Source organism: Desmodus rotundus, chromosome 2 (assembly GCF_022682495.2).
Source record: "Desmodus rotundus isolate HL8 chromosome 2, HLdesRot8A.1, whole genome shotgun sequence".
In the NCBI taxonomy this organism is placed as follows: Eukaryota; Metazoa; Chordata; class Mammalia; order Chiroptera; family Phyllostomidae; genus Desmodus; species Desmodus rotundus.
In genome coordinates this window covers 91,712,249-91,729,731 of record NC_071388.1, presented here as the reverse complement: position 1 = coordinate 91,729,731, position 17,483 = coordinate 91,712,249, and the positions used below count along the sequence as shown (strand labels likewise).

The window sequence follows — 17,483 nt, the reverse complement described above, 5'->3', positions numbered from 1 at the left end:
AGTAGCCAGGCTAGCCCACAAAAGCCTCTTAGACTCCTCAGCAGAGCTATTGGGTGTATTTATCACCCCACGCAGTGCCTTGAATGTAGTAGGTGCTCCACAAAGTTGTGTTCAATGAGTAAGTGGATGAGTCCTCATCATCATTGTCTCCTCCTTAAATGTGGAGATTAGTTGGGACAAACATCTCAGTCTCCGAGAATGAAGAGTAACCCCTTGGCCTTCCTCATTATTCTCCAGTCAATGACTGTTTACACATTTATGTAAAATGCTCATTTGTCTACTTTGCTCATTTATTCATCATTCGTGTATTCATTCAATAACTATTGTGCTGACAGCACAGCACTGTTTCAATGAAATAATTAAGATGAGGTACCCCATCTCCTGGAGGAGCCTTAGCTCCTGTGGGGACCTCAGTGCCCTTGCCTCTTCGGGACTCAGCAGAAAGAAGCTTCCAGAATTGCTGGTGTGTAGGGCTTCACTCTGCCCTCCAAATAGGACATATACCCAGCTCAGACCTGGCAGAGGACTGGAGCAGGGCCCCACTCACTGGCCACTCTGCCTACTGACAGTCCTCACCGGGTTCTAGGAGAGGCTGTAAAACTTGGTCTAAGGGCAGAAGCAGTTTCTTAAATAGGGGCAGAAGGGTGGGATGACGATGTAGGCTCAGTGGTTATGCATGAGGGCCTTCATTGATCAGCGATCTTGAAATCACTATGTGCTCTCTCTTCACTCTCTGCTTCTCACACATATGCTTTCAACATTTTTACTGGAAAAAAATATTTGCACATGATAAAACATAAGGTGTAATGGGATACATATACATACTTAAATGTAGCTCTCCCTTCTTCCCGAGACTGCTGACTCCTTCATCCCCATCCCTAGAAGCAAACACTAATATTCCTCAAAGATAGTGCTTGAAACAAGTATATGCACATGGGCACACATGGATGTTTGTGTGTGTGTGTGTATCCATTTTAAGTAGTAGTGAACATATAGAATTTAGAGGTCAGCCTCCCAGAACACAGAGGAGGGTAGAGAAGGGTAGAAGATGCATCTGGCGGGACAAATCTGGCACATCAAGGTTGGCAACAAGATGAAGAGCGGGGACATAGTTATGCCACCCCTGTGGCCCACTTCTCACTAGCAAAACGTGCTGAGCAATCTCTCAACACAGGAGGCATTTAAATCATGGTCAGATGCTGATGACCAGGGAGCTGCTTTCTGGGGAAGGGCTGATCACCGCCAACATGGCTTCTTAAAGGTTCAGCAAGACCAACCCCTGCCACCCTAGTCCCACATCTAACCCCGTTCCCCTCAAGGATGAGAAGATGCCAATTTGGTGGTCACCGCTCCAAGTTTTATGAGCCATTTCCTAAAGAATGTGGACATTGGCTTTAGTAGGATGATATTATTTTGACCTGAATTATATCCGCCCCCTTCCAAAGAGAATCAGAGAATTTGGGAGTAGCTCACAAGGATTCTGGCAGCAGTCCTGTCATTAAAATGCCTCACTGAGCACTGAGCACACTCTCCTTTTTGTTTTAACTCTGAGCCGTTGCTCCCTTCCTTCCCCCACAAGTATTGTTCCCTGTAAGTCTCTCTCCAAATTTCCATGGCAAATGATACCATCCCTTTTAAGTTTAAAAAGCTCAGAGGTAGTAAAAATTAAATAATAACAGTAAAGAGTAAATAATAATAATAGGTGCCATTTATTCTCATTTCTCCTGTAGGACACAACATTTTTATCCTTTTTTTATAGGTAATGAAACTGAGGTTTGGCATAGTTAAATAATTTGCCCATGATCACATAGTTAATAAATGGCATCCCTGGGGCTCATACCTCAGGCTGCCTGGCCTCTACTACCTCAGAAGACCAAGAAGCAGAATGAGGGGCCCCTGTGGCCGCTGCCCTCTCCCCACCAGCTCACACCAGATTTGGGGTTGGAGAATCCCTAACTCTTTCTGAAGATAGGCCAGGGGTACCAACAGCTGTTGCTGATAGTGAACAAAGTGCAAATGTGTTGTGTCCCACTGGTAGAGGGAGGTAGAAAGTCAAAATCTCAGAAAAAAAAACACTGGTTTGGGGGTCAGGCTGTTTGATGTTGGGCCACTTGTGAAACCTCTCTGAGCCTTACTCGGCTCACCGAAGAATAGAGTCAGTACTGGCGCCTGTGTCACATAATGTTGCCATGACGTTTAGGTAAGGTAATGTGTGTGAACCCCTTGGCATGTCACCTAGAAGACATTAGTTTGCTTCCCATTTCTCTTACAAGAGAGGCAAATTCCAGGCCCTCTCTGAGCATGGGAGGAATCTCAACATCTTCTAGTGACAAAGACAAAGCTACAAGACCTTCCTAAGAAGGGTTGGCAGGGGCACTCCAGGACACAGAACAGGGGCAAGGACCCTCCTCAATTCATGTTGCCCACAGTGACAATATCCTTACTGGCCCTCTTCCCACCTCACCCCTGACTATCACTTAAATTCCTTGAAAAATCAAATGCCTGCTCCTACTCAGCCACCCTCTGCCCCATAGCACGGATTCAAAATGGACACCTGGCATTCTCAGCAAAGAAAGCTTCTTCCATCCAGTGCACTCAACGATCCTTCCTGGGGGCTGCATCCCTCCCGTGAGCCTCTGGCCTGCTGCTCGGTGACACTTGCCCCAGCCTCCCAGCCTGCATTCCCCTGTGGCACGTAGCACAGCATACGAAGGGATCATCTGTCTTCTAGACTGGGAGCTCCTTCAAGGGCAGACATGGTGTCTTTGTCTTCAGAGCCCCAGTGTAGAGCAGTGTCTGGCATGTAATCATTGGTAAAATATCTTTTAAGTGAACTGTGAGTAACACAAAGGTGAGTGAGAGCACCAACCCTCAGCGAGCCGACAACACAGGGGTCTGAGACCGCTTCCCCACACCCGGGCAACTTAACAATCAGGGTGTGTGTGCTGGCTACGTGAAAGAGGTGAAAGTAAAGGGCTGTAAAGCACACAGGAAGAAAGAGTTGTTTCTGAATGAGACACTCAAGCAAGCCTCCCTGGATGAGGCAGCCTGTGAACTGGGACATGATAAGGGCGTAGGTGGGACTGGGAATCCGGGCTTCTCAAAGCTGCATGTGGACTAGATGAACTGGGGCCGTACGTTGTACTCCCCACTGAGGCTTTTATTTGGCAAACTGCTTTGCTGTCTCCTTTTCTCTCACTCACAGGGGATCCCAGTGTCTGCTCCATCTCCAACCCTGATTTTGTCATCTACTCTTCAGTGGTGTCCTTCTATCTGCCCTTTGGAGTGACTGTCCTCGTCTATGCCAGGATCTATGTGGTACTGAGACAGAGGAGACGGAAACGGATTCTCACGCGACAGAACAGTCAGTGCATCAGCGTCAGGCCCAGCTTTCCCCAACAAGTAAGTTCGCAGGAGTGGAAGAGGGAAGACAACACCCCACCCCATGGCCTCCCAGCTTTGTGTTCAGCAGAGCATGTTTCTGCCTAAACTGCCACATTGGAGACTCACATAGGACCCTCACCTTCTAATCTGCTGGTATTGGCTCTGCTTTAGTGGTAGGAAATCCAACCAAGAGGTATATTGACAGTCTTTTCCTAGAGCACACCTTACTTGGCAACATGATAAGATAGTTTCTAGGCTTCTCCTGCTTCCCTTCAAAGTCTTTCATTGTCCCTAAATGGCCAAAAGTTCAGATGTCATACACAGGGTTTAAAGTTTTACCAGGTACTGCTGGTACATACCCAAGATTGACTTTTTGGCCAGATCATTCATTCCAAGAATCTTTGGAGTCCGTCAGAATCTCTTTTCATTATTAGATCGGCCCCTTTAACAAGGCACCGATAAGGTGGGAGAATGGGATGCTAGTGATGCATTTGGGGGTCTTTTTAGACTCTGAAAAGGAGGGTCATTGCCTCAGTGCTGACCTTCTGATTTCTTGGGCTTTAAATTCTGCTTGTTCCAGTGCCCAGTGTCATAGTAGTTTAACCCACAGTGTACTGGATGCATGAGTGGATGGATACCAATCACTTGCAATCTTTTAGGGAAGGGATGGCAAGAATATTATACAACCTCTGCCTTCATGGAGCTTGGAATCTAAACAAGCAAATAAGGCTCACCTCTACCCCACATTATTGAACAACCCCAAACCGAATGGAATGTTTGCCAAATGTGAGGTGTAGAGAATTGAGCACCCAAATATTAAATGCCTTTGAGGTTATGAGAAGAGAGAGTTCCATATGCTCAGGAAGGAGGTTTGGAGACAAAGAACTGAATTTGACCTTGCAGGCATTTAGATGTGCAGATCAATCTGAGTGAGGGTCAAACTGTCAAAGCTGAGGTTCCCAGGCTCGGGTAGAACAAGGATGTAGGAGGTCAGCACTGGAGGATGAAGACGCACACATGTTGCGTTTAAAGCATTGTCATCTATATGGCTCAGCTGTGTAGAGCTCAACCCACGATTATTTCTCTTTCAACCCACCCTAGTCTTCCTGTCTTCGGCTGCACCCCATTCGACAATTTTCCCTACGGGCCAGATTTCCATCAGATGCCACAGGGAAAATGGTAAGCAAACCATGTCTTTAATTGTAGGAAAAAAATAAGAGATCTTTTCTCAAAGATGCTGGCTTGACTTGATTCCCCCTCCATCCCCAAATGGAATCCAGCTTTAATCCCACACTGGTATCTATACCAGATCTGAGATTCTGCCTGATTTGAGCTTCAGAATAGGAATTACCAAATGATATTCAGAAAGCATATGATTATTGCAAATGTTCCCAATGACTGAAGTCAAAGGCTCTTGGATTTGGTGTGAGGATGCCATCCTGAGTCCCTTGCATTAGTGGGAGTGGGTGTCAGGGAAGCATACATAAGCAGAGCCAAGAAAAGCAGAGAAGGGGAGGCTAATGTGAGACTTTCAAGTGCCCTCTTTGCCATTTAATATGGGGACAAAGAAGTTAATTTCATGGTCACCCTGACTCTTGTCCTTCCAGCTCATGCCAGCCCTGCCTTCCTCAGCAAGCTGAGTACAAAATGGAGCTGAAACTGTTAAATAGTATTAACCAGTATTCCTCTCCCTGAACTCCACAGCCAATTAAATATTAGGAATAAAGCCTCAAACACCCATGAGGAAGGTCTGAGGTTTGTCCAATCTTTGTATAGTTAATTAATCACTTTTTACACAAGCCTGTTTGGTGTAGCAGAGACTCTTGCTGTAATGATTTATAAAATACACATATGTGATATACATATGTAGATATAGATAGATAGATAGATAGATAGATAGATAGATAGATAGATAGATATGTGGTTTAAAATTGCCTTTAACAGATTTAAGGTTGGAAGAGTCTCCAAGGCCAAAGGAGAAAAAGTGGATATTACAGTATCCACTTGATTGGTTGGTTGGTTGTGAAATGTGCGGTGAAGACAATTGAGCACCCAAATATTAAATGTCTTCGAGGTTATGACAAGAGAGAGATCAAGTAGAGATCAACATGCTCGGGTAACTGGGTTGCTGACACTGCTAAGGACGTATCTGAGGACCAAGAGTCTGCGTGGCCAGGAAAGTGGAGAAAGGCTTCTGTCCTACCGCCTGGGAGTGGACGGCTCTGCCAGCCCGACCCAGAGGGGTCCAGGGTTTCCTCGTCCTGGCCTTGGAGGTAGTGATTAGGGTTCGCAGAGCTGAAAAATACACTCACCAATATATAATTTTAAAAGAATCGCTTTCCTTCCATAGGACTGAATTTCCACATACTGTAAATGGAGACAGGATATACTAGGTCAGTGTTCTCAAATCTAAGATTGTATAACCATTCTCAAGAATTTGTCCCCAATGTCCTAGACTCAGAAATAATGCATTGCAAGTTAGATATTGTCATTTTAGAAGATCATGAGATACCAGCACAATCATAAACATAACCACATCCATTCAGCTAAAATATAATATGCTTATATTAATAAGTAGAAAACTCCATCAAATTGAAATCTAAAATTTTTTAAAATGTGTTATACTAGAATCCCTACAGATACTTCTGTGAAACACAATTTTAAAATTTTATATTATCTTGAAGGTCCCTTGCACTGATCCATTCAACATTTCTGAATGTGCACAGTGAACTAGCACTGTGTATCTGGAGGACTGTGACTCCTTGAACTAAGGAAAGATAGTGGGGGTTCTTGGTTGCTGACACTGACTAACTTATGTAGTAAAAGGAATTTACTGGGAGGATATCAAGTAACTCAGACTCATGAGAAAGCTGAAGAACAGTTTTAGAAGATATTGTCCATGCCTAATGAAGAGTCTGGTAGAAGACTGGACATTGACCGCCACCACTGCTGGGTGAATTCTGAACTCTCCCTGCTTTACAAGCCCCCACTCAAGCTTCTAGGTGGAAATCTCCAAAAGATGGGGCTTGGTTCTTGTTCCAGAGTTCTAGCTGCCAGGTGAGGAGGAGGGGGAGAGTGACTATCTGGCTGATGTCTTCAGTTATGGGAGTTGAGGGGTTCAAGATTAACAGTGTCTGATTCTTCAAACAGGGAAAGAAATTCGGATGTGGAGCACACACATATCCCCCACAAATACCAGAAATTTCCACATACCTTCAGTTTTCTGCTCTGAGTCTACTGATTGCAAAGCCATTTTTCCAAATTTCTTTTTTATTTTACAAGTGAGACATTTAATTAACTTGCCCAAAGATACATCTACTTAGTAGAAAAGCTGAGATAAATATTCTGTGTTTTCCTTTACTTATTAACTTTTTACTGTGGAAAATTTCAAAAATAAAAAAGTAGAAAGACAAATACAACAAATCCTTCATTAGCCATCAGCCAGCTTCAATAATTATCAACTCATGGCCAATCTTATTTCATCTGCACTCCCACCTACATTCACATACACCCACTGGATTGCTATGAAGCAAATTCCAAACATCATAGCATTTCAACCAAAAATATTTCTATAAAGAGTTCATAAAGAATATGGACTCTTTTATAAAACACATAATCACAATACCACATCAAACTAAGTAAATTAATAATATCCCTAGTTCCCTAATATTATTATCCAATGCGCAGCACTGGCCCAGTGGCTCAGTTGGTTGAGCATCATCCCATACACCAAAGGGTTGAGGGTTCGATTCAGGGATGTAGGTTTGATCCCTGGTCAGAGTGCATACAGGAGGCAACCAATTGATGTGTCTTTTTCACATCAATGTTTCCCTCTTTTTGTCTCTCTCTCTCTCTCCCTCTCCTCTTCCCTTCCCCTCTCTCTAAAATCAATAAACTTATCCTTGGATGAGGATATATATGGAGGGATCCAAAAAATGGAATTTATTTATTAAAAATTGTGTATTTATTCTTACATATTTAAACTTCAGTCACCTTCAAAGTACTCTCCATGTGATACAATACATCTATAGAGACATTTTTTCCACTGCTCAAAAAAGTTTTTGAACATGTCGATTTTGATGCCTTTTAGTGCTTCTGCCATTTTTTGTTTTACCTCTTCCACATCACCAGAACATTCCCCTTTGAGGACTTTTTTCATCTGGGAAAACAAACAAAAAAAGTCGTGCAAGGTGAAATCAGGTAAATGGGGAGGGTGAGACATGGGGATCATGCTGTTTTTGGTCAAAAACTGATGAATATTCTGTGCAATATGGGAAGGTGTGCTCGTTACCCATCATGAAATGGGCAAACACATTGAAAGAGTCTTTAAAAAAAAATCACTGAAGCCAGATGCAGCCTCTCACAATGAAGCCAGCTGCTACACTGATACAGATGGGCTCCTAGAACATTTACCTAGCTGTGGGAGCTTGTACTACAAGGGGCCCACCCTCCAGAAGATAATTCAGGGGGTTGCCCCCCCATATATATTTCCAGTGGGCAGATTTACTCAATTGTCTCGTAAACTTTTTACAGTTGTTTTTTTGAATCAAAATTCAAATAAGACCCATATTTTACAACTGGTGTTATTGTTGTTGTTGTCATTGCAATTTATTTGGTGAAGAAACTGAATGGTTTGTCTTAAAGGGTTTACCACAGTCCAGATTTTGTTGCTTACAACCCAGTGGTGTCACTTAACATGTTCCTCTGCATATCTAAGCCATTCGAACTTCAAAAGGCAAAGCTACAATCCTGTACTATCCTCCCCAAGTGTTTATTGTGATTTTCAAATGCTGTATACTTGTACGTGCTAGGTACTTTTTAGTGGAGTCAGAAGCAGATTTTACTTACCTTAACTTTCCAAGGTCCTACCACTCTCAGTTACGGTCTCTGCAGTTTTATACAATATTGGATTCCCCTTCCTTCGCTGCCTTCTTTTTTCCTTGCAGGAACATTCAGAAGATAAACAGTATCCCCAGAAATGTCAGGACCCTCTGTTGTCACACCTGCAGCCCCTCTCCCCTGGCCGGGCACATATGGAGCTGAGGCGGTACTATAGCATCTGCCAAGACACTGCCTTCGGGCCACCAGGCTTCCAAGAAGGGGAAGGAGAGTTGAAAAGGGAGGACAGCACTCGGAACTCCCTCAGCCCCACCATGGCACCCAAGCTCAGCTTAGAGGTTCGAAAACTCAGCAACGGCAGGTTGTCGACATCTCTGAAGCTGGGACCCTTGCAACCTCGGGGAGTGCCACTTCGGGAGAAGAAGGCAACTCAGATGCTGGCCATTGTGCTTGGTGAGTTTGGATCAGGTTAAGCTGAGTTAGGTTAGGCTGAGTTAGGTTGGGCTGAGTTTGGCACAGCTGGCAGGTTAAGGTAAGCACCTTTGACAGAAGTTGGAAACTGTGATATTTATAAATGTTTATAACACAACTGAAAAGGGTTTGTGTATAAGTATTACCTGATAGAAATCACAAGGCCTAGACTGAAATTTATGAAATATAAAACGCAACAAGTCACCTAATTGAACTGTGTTTATCCACTGTGCTTGCTGTCTATCACATGGACTTATAATAATAGATAAATCAAATGATAAGTAAGATAACAATTAAGCAGAAGTGTCTGACACATATTAGATATTTAATAAATGCTTACTTATTCTAGAATATTAAGTAAAGAAAATAGCCATGCAAGAAACTACAGTCAGTCATGTGGTATGATAACATCTACATTATTTTAAATACGGAGAGAGAAAAAAAACCCTGAAAATGAATTCACTAAGATGTCAAAAGTGATTGACTTTGAGTGATGGGTGATTATTTTTTTTTCTTTCCATTTTTCTGTAGCTACCAAGTTTGCCACAATTTATAAAATCAGAGGTAGTTTTTGAGAGTAGAAAAATATAACATTAAATAAATATTAATTATTTAAATTAAAAATTGATAAGTCACAGATACCATGTAGAGTTAGTGAAAGCAATTCATTTTCTTCATTATCACTGACAAACCTCACTTTCTCCTACTGTAGGGGTTCTGTGAGCGCCCCTGGAAGTACCCCCCTCCACAGCAAGAGTTGTGTCGATTGCACCTTGAGGGTCTTCTTTCCTATCAGTGCTTAGGATTATATCTTGATGGCTAGACATTAAATAAATATTTATTTTAAATTGAGGAGTAGAGCCCTGGCTGGTGTGGCTCAGTGCACTGAAAGATGGCCTGTGAACCAAAAGGTCACTGGTTCAGTTCCCATTCAGGGCACATGCCGGGGTTGCAGGCCAGGTCTCTGGTTGGGGGCATGTGAGAGGTAACCAACTGCTGTTTCTCTCCCTCCCTTTCTCCCTCCCTTCTCCTCTCTCTGAAGATAAAGAAATAAAATCTTTTTAAAAAGATTTTAAAAAATAAATTGAAAAGTAGAAAAAACTAGTAAAGAACTACCTAAAGATCAAACTAGAAAATTGATTTAGGAACAAAGACCTAAGGTGAATCAAAGCCATTTTGATGTTTTCTCATCAAAAAATTAAAAAAGTGGCTAGTCACACCTACTTCACAAGGGTGGTTTAAAAATTAAATGGGTATGTAAAGCTTCTAGCATAGTAGCTGGCATAAAGGAAACAAGCATGAGTCACTTTCATATTATAACAAAAGGAGGAAGCAAAATTGTTACCCAGTTTTTATTTTCCTTTGCAACCTAGGGACCTTCATTGTCTGCTGGCTGCCCTTCTTTTTGACCCACGTTCTCAATGCCCACTGCCCAGCATGCCACGTGTCTCCAGTGCTTTACAGAGCCACAACGTGGCTGGGCTACATGAACAGCGCCCTCAACCCTGTGATCTATACCACCTTCAACATTGAGTTCCGCAAAGCCTTCCTCAAGATCCTGTCCTGTTGAGGGAGAGGAGAGAACACTTCCTGTGTCCACCTTCAGCCACCATGCTACTGAGCCAGTGACCAGGGCCTGCTCATAAAGAGTGTGCCATGTCCTCCGGCATGTGAGAGGCAGAAGGTTGCTGGAGCCAGGATGTTTCTGAGTGGCAGGTGTAACCAACTGCTTCCTCCAAAACAGAATGTTCTACCTCTCCAGCTCAAGTCTGACTTCATTCTGGCAGTCTTTAGATGGTTGGAAGGCCCCTGGTGGTAAGCAATCATTCAGAGAGAAGCTGATAAAACATGACTCTACACATACACAAAATCATCATCAAAGGCAGGATTCATTACAGTGAAGGAAAAATGAACAGATCTCATAGTTCTCAACTTGCCAGGACTCCTTGAAATCTCAGCCAGGAAGCCATCTTGCAGAACAGACAGTCTCCCTTCCTTCAAACCTCTAATTAACTGTCAATCTAACCTTGTACTTTTGTGGGCCCACTCCCTTTCAGTAATTCCTTTCATTCACTGTACTCTGAAATATAACGGCAAGGTTAATGCTGCTACCTCTTCATAGAATCTGATTGGCTACATTTGGTGAGGGGCACCGCTCACCCTGAAGGAGCTCCACATTGTCCCACATTGGGACCCAGGCTTTCATTTCAAACCTCGCTACTCCTGTATTTTAGCTCTAGCTACGAAGGCCCATGGATTCCATCCCCTTACTCTCAGAGTCTCAACTCCAGAGTAATTCAGGATGGGATGTTAAGTGAAAAAGGAAGGACAAGTCCCGCTGAAGTATCACTCTTGAAACTTGTGGTTCAGAACAGGCCTTAGATACACTTTTCATAATGCTGTAAGGTTTTCCTACCCAGGCATCTCCATCTCCTGCTTAGTAGAGACCCAATGATTTCAGACCCTGAAACTCATTAAGCACGAAGTGTCTGCAAAGTGCCTCTCACCTCCTAGGTTATAGATACACGACAACGAGTTAGAAAGATCCTGCCCTCAGGGAGAGCAGCACCAGCTCCCACGTTTGCCCATGCACTTGTTGGAGGAGGGTAGGGACTCGCTTAGACTGCCAGCGGCCCTCAGAACTGCGTGCCCTGGGCAGGGTGGCTGTCCAGAGCCATCACCCGGCCAGTCTTGGTGAAGTCCTACCACCGATCCTAAACGTCACCCGTCCAACAACTGACATTAAAGGTATATAGAAATAACGTGTATATGCCATTCAAAATTGCATTTACAAAGAACTTGAATAGTTTCATCATTTACCTTTTCAGCTCAGAAACTATTTCTTATTGATTACAGAATCAGCATATAATTTGTGCATAATTTATGAAATGTTATCATCCCAAACCTCAGTAAATTTACTGCTAACTATCAGTACATGGGCATGACGTACCTTCTGCAAAGCTGTTCAACTTTAAAGTACACAAGAAATTCATAAGGAACCCAAGGCTTCCCTTTCCCCGTTCCTCTAGCCCTTAAAGTGTATGAAGGACATATTTACCCCTGCTGAGCCTGGTACCGTTATTCCTGAATGCTTCTGATGCCGGCATTTTTTAAACGTTCTTGTCCGCAACCATGTGCATATTGTCACCCGGCAGCAAACTCTGACCGTCCACTGGTTCTTGAACCTTGTGCGTTTAGCTCAATAGCTTTATGGTCCAAGCAGAACTGGGGACTGACACAACTACATATCTGAAGAAGTAAAAGTACGTGATTCCTAGGTTTTCCCCTGTAAAGTCAACAGTAAACAGGTTGGACAGTGGGGTAAAAGATCATAGAATTCCATGTCAAAACCAGAGTTTTAGGATAGAAACATAAACAGCATTAGTGTTAATATATTTGTGAGGAATGATAGCAAATGTTGTGTATCTTCTCTTCACATCAAGTCATTCAACCCTACTGATAACCTTAGGAAGACAAACTACATTTGTAGGTAAGGAAGCTAAGGCAGAGGGAGGTTAAGAAATTTGCCCCAACTCACACACAGCAAGTGTCACAACTGGGATTCAAATATATTTCTTTCTGATTCCCAAACCCATGCAATTAATCACTTCCTCCCACCAGAAAGGTAAGAGGGTGGGAAGAAAAAGATGGAACAAAATTTCTGGGAGAATCTCACTTTACTCCACCCACCTCCACCCCTAGGCTTTCCTAAGAACCCAGCCCAAGGTATTACTGTCCCTCTCCAGACAAGTTCAATGTCTGAAACACTCACATGGGAAAACTATAATCTACTTTTATAGAATCATGGGACAGTAGTAACCTCTCCTTCATTCACAGACCAGCCTAAAACTGTCATCCCTTGTTGGTTAAAAACAGGAAAGCACGCAAGTCTGCTGAGTCCTAGTTCAACGATCTTTCCCAAGAGCCCTGTAAAAACTATAAACTTCTATCATATAGATAGGAGGAGAAAGTCATACTGTCACCTCCACCATAACTGAGAGCTAGTTTTTCCCTAGCCAGTGTCTATTAGAAGGCAACATCCCCTCCCCAGAATTTCCTTCTCATCCAGGAAGACCCTGCTGGAAGGATCCCAAGCACTCACTTCAGCCTCCTCATCCCAGGATTCTGCATTCTACCTCCTCTCCCTCTATGGGTCCTACGTGACCTCAGGGCTCGCCACTTTCAGAGCCAGCAAGGCCTAAAATCCCAGGAAAGATGTTGGCCCGAATGAAACGGAACAGAGTTCTTGGGGCAAACCAAGTGTGGGGCCCAAAGTAGCCTCATCTCTATCTATACTATTTGAGTGAAATACAAATAGTATGGAAATCCAAATACATTACAACCAATGTTCAATTTCAGAACTTAAGTATAAGAAATAGATTTCCTTCTTCCAGGACACTATGCTCCAAAAGGCGGGAAGGGGGGGTGGGCAAAGGAGCAGAAAATGGGGACATTTGTAATAGTGTAAACAATAAAAATAATGTGGAAAAGAGAAAAGAAAAGTAGGAGGGGCATTCCAGCCATAAAAATCCTCTGAGGAGCTAAAGATAAAACAAACAAGGAGCATGCAAGGAATCCCAAATAATCCATCTGGCTATAGAGAAGGAATCCTAGGGAGAGGACAGGAGAGGAAAGGGCCTCATCTTTGGAGACCTCCTCCAGCTGTTGCTCAGCTGCCAGCTGAGCTGATGGTGACGCTTCTCCCAGAAGACTTCGGGACCATGCCTCCACTCCCCTCCCTGTGGGTAACACACATCATGTAGCAGCCATCCCTGACTGACTTAATTATTTCTTTCTGAGCCACGGTGAATTTCAACAAATGCAGGATTCAATTTCAATTCTTTCTTCTTCTCTCCAAGAAGGGGAATGGCTAGTTGAATGAATGTAGGATCATAGATGGTTAAAATTAACACAGTTCAGAGAGTTTAGGTCAGAAATCAAGGGAGGGTCAGGCAAAGAGATTTGCTTCCCTGAAAAGTGTGGGTCAGAACTACGCAAAGAGGCAAAAAGGTTAAGGAATTCGCTCAGAACTGGCTGTTTCCTGGAGGTCCTGACTCCCAGGCCTATGCTTTGGTCATTTAGTCTCTGCTGACATCAGAAAACTGAAAAAGCTTAATTTGAATCAACACACAGAGAGCAGAGAGGGGATGACAGGCAATTAACTTGATTCCTCTTTTCTGCCTAATTCCCTCCTCATCAGGAAGGGAGTGAGTTTCCATGACTACCTCCTGACATACAGTCTCAGTTGAGGGTGATGCCAGTGTCAGCTCAGCTTTATAGCACACACACTGACAGTGGCGGAACCTGGGAGTCTATGCCAAACACAAGACCCTGGAACCTCTTGTTCACCCACCCTCACCTCAACCCATACCCAACTTCCATCACTGTTCAGAGTCTGCTGGGTATGGCAGGAGAGCAGAGCTGGCTGTAGGCCTCTTAGGAAGGATGTGTCCCCAGGAGAGAGCTGAGCTGAAGCACCTTATAGGAAAGACAATGAGCAGAAATAAGCCAAGGGCTGGAGTTCTAGTGCTAGCATGGACAAGTGACCTCGAGCAAGTGTTTTAATCTCTGTGAACTTCAACTTCCGCATTAGTAAAATGACAGATCTGAAGGCCTAGCCTTCCTCATGCAACCATTAAAATTTAGGTTACACCATGTACTAGAAGTGTTTTGTCAACCATAAAGCTCTAATATGTGTAAGAGATTATTATAATTTATATTAGCATTATTATTATTTTCCCTCTAAGGAGCTGTTTCTATCATACTATCTGGTTCACAGCCCACCTTTGTTTCTCTACTAATTCTCTAATTGTCTCAGTTACTAGGCACAGTCTGTTCAGTCTCCCACATGAAATCTAATTTTTCTCTTGTCTTTTATTTCCTAAATGATACTTGGCTGAATTTGCGGTCAAATTGTTAGGCAAATGGATAGTCCCAACAGGGTACCTTTTCCCTGTTCACAAAGCCAAGTGCCCAAAAGTGGCCTGACCCAACACCAGGCTAATGGCTCATACTTGGTTGCTAAAGCTAACTTTGGAGCCTCTGTTCCTCCCTTGGCCAGGAAAGGAGGAGCAGAAAACATTTATTCCTCACAACGTTCCATATTTGTTTCTCTTGGCATCTGAATCTAGCACCTTTTTCTCTTACTCCATCTCTTTCTGCCTGAAAAAAAGTTCATTGGATCTAGTGTGTTAGTTTCCCAGGTCTGCTGTCACAACTTACTACAAACTAAGTGGCTTCAAGCAACAGAAACTTATTTTCTCACAGTTCCGGAAGCTAGAAATGCAAAATCAAGTGCTGGCCTGGCCATGCTTTCTCTGAAGACTGTAGGCAAAAATCCTTTTGACTCTTCCTAGCTTCTGGTGGCTGCTGGCAACCCTTGGTGTTCCTTAGCTTGTGTCAGCCTAATTCCAAACTCTGCCTGCACCTTCACATGGTGTTCTTTCTATGTATCCAAAGCTCTCTCTTCTCATAAATCATTGCATTTGGGGCCACCCTAATCTGATATGACCTCAACTTGACTGCATCTGCAAAGACAGTATTTCAAAATAAGGGCACATTTCAGGTTGCAGGGATTAGGACTTCAACATATCTTTTTGGAAGACACAAATCAATTCATAAAATACGGTGAGAGTGGTCTGAAAGAAGAAAACCTGGAACTTAGTGAGTTTGGGGAATGTACAAAGCTATGCTACCAGATGTGAGAGGTCAGGTTCCAGCCTCCACACAGACTCAGCCTCGGTCTGAGTCAAGTCTGTAAGTTTCCTGCAGCTCAGCTTTCTTGTGAGTGATGTCTGGATTCCTAAACTATGACCAGACCAGCTGAAAAATAATTCTAGAAGGATATAAATCATTTCCTGAGCCCTAAAAACCTATAAACATGCTTATAAAAGTCAAAACTGTAAAGGCAATCCTTAGTTACTTCTCTGTCTTAAAAGTGGACAGGGCGGGAGGGCTGGAATTCAACCACAACCCGCTGAGGCTGAGGAAAGCTCAGAGGGATTATTTTGTAGCTCTCCCGCCCCAGGTCGCACCAGTCCAGACTGACTAAAATGAAAGACCCCGGGAGGGAAAGAGCTATAATTGCCTTACATTATGCTTTGAGCAGATTCCATAAGATTCTATTTTAAAGGCCTTTAAAAAGCTTGCAATTTATCACAGCTTATAAATTTGAGAATTGAAAGGGACTTTAGACCAGTCCCCTAGTTATTGTAGAAATTCTAATATCTCTGACCCATAATTACTCAGGTGTATTAAGGAGCTGGCTCACTTCTTCCCAAGACGTGACAGGTTATCCTTTTCCTTCCTCCTTTAAGCCAAAATCTGCCTGCTTATAAAATTCACCTTTTGATCCTTGAAAACATTATGCTAAATGCAAGAGACAGACACAAAAGATCACATATTGTATCATTTTATTTATATAAAATATCCTGAATGGGTAAATCCATAGAGACAGAAAGAAGTTGGGTGGTTTCCAAAGTTGGGAGGAGAGGGAAAGGGGAATAACTGTTTAATGGGCACACGGTTTCTTTGGGGTGATGAAATGTTTGGAACTAGACAGAGGTAGTGGTTGCAAAATAGAGGTATAAACACTACCTAACTGCTCGCTTTAAAATGGTTAATTTTATATTATATGAATTTCAGCCTAACACATTTTTTATTTTAAAAAGAAGTAAAAAAGAACAAGGACCTCAACATTTCCATGTTCTTGAATTGAGTCAACATTGCTAAGATGGCAGTTCTCTCCAAATTAACCTGTGTGTTTAATGCAATCTCCCTCAAAAGTCCAGAAGACCTGTTTCTGCCCCTAGAAACTTACTAGCAGATTATAAAGTTTAATGGAAAAAAATTTAATGTTTAATGGAAAGTTTAATGGAAAAAAGTTTAATGGAAGTCAAAATAGCTTTTGGAAAGAACAAAGTCGAAGAATGTTTCCTTTCCTATTTCAAAACTTGCTATACTGCTACAGTTGTCAAGACTATACGGTATTGGAATGCAGATAGTTAGATCAATGGAACAGAATTAAAGGTCTAGAAACAAATTCTTATATTCATGGTCAACTGATTTTTAACAAAGCCAACCTGTTGGAAAAAGGAGAATCTTTTAAACAAATGGCGTCAGGACAGTTGGATGTTTATATACAAAAACATGAACTTAGGCCCATTCCTCATACCATGCCTGAAAATTAACTCAAAACGGATCATATAATTAAATGTAAGCACTAACAATAACATTCTTAAAAGAAAAGGTTATTGAAAATCTTTTTGACCTTAGAATAGGAAAAGATTTCTTAGATATAACACTGCAAACATCGTAAAAAAGAAAAAAATAATAAATTGAACCTCATGAAAATTCAAAACTTTGCAATTCAAAAGACACCATTTAGAAACAGACTGGCTTGCAAAATATTTGCAAAACACATATCTGATAGAAGAATTATACACAGAATACTCATATACAAACAACACTTACAAGTCAATAGTAAGAATACAAATAACCCAATCCAAAAAAAAAGGCAAAGTATTTCAATGGACATTTTATTAAAGAAGGTATAAAAATTACTTATATACACATAAAAAAAGTGGGTAACATCATTTGTCATTAGAGACAGACAATAGCAAATGTGGAGAGGATGCAGGGAAATGGGGATCCTCATACACTGTTGATGGGAATGTAAAACAATTCAGTCGCTCTGGAAAATGGTTTGGCATCCTCAAAAAGTTTAACAGAAATTTACCATATCAGCCAGCCATCCTGCTCCTGGGCATCTACCCGAGAGAAATGAAAAC

The 17,483-nt window shown here is 42.4% G+C and overlaps 1 protein-coding gene across 1 annotated transcript in view; it reads left to right on the top strand.

The window, feature by feature from the left end:
- Window positions 1–10,310, top strand: part of DRD3 (dopamine receptor D3) — a 42,839-nt gene extending 32,529 nt beyond the window's left edge. The window contains exons 4-6 of the mRNA XM_053919426.1: window positions 3,206–3,402; window positions 8,394–8,676; window positions 10,068–10,310. Of these exons, the coding sequence (XP_053775401.1) occupies window positions 3,206–3,402; window positions 8,394–8,676; window positions 10,068–10,264 (677 nt within the window). The 3' untranslated portion in view covers window positions 10,265–10,310. The remainder of the gene's footprint in view (window positions 1–3,205; window positions 3,403–8,393; window positions 8,677–10,067) is intronic.
- Window positions 10,311–17,483: the final 7,173 nt, after the last annotated feature.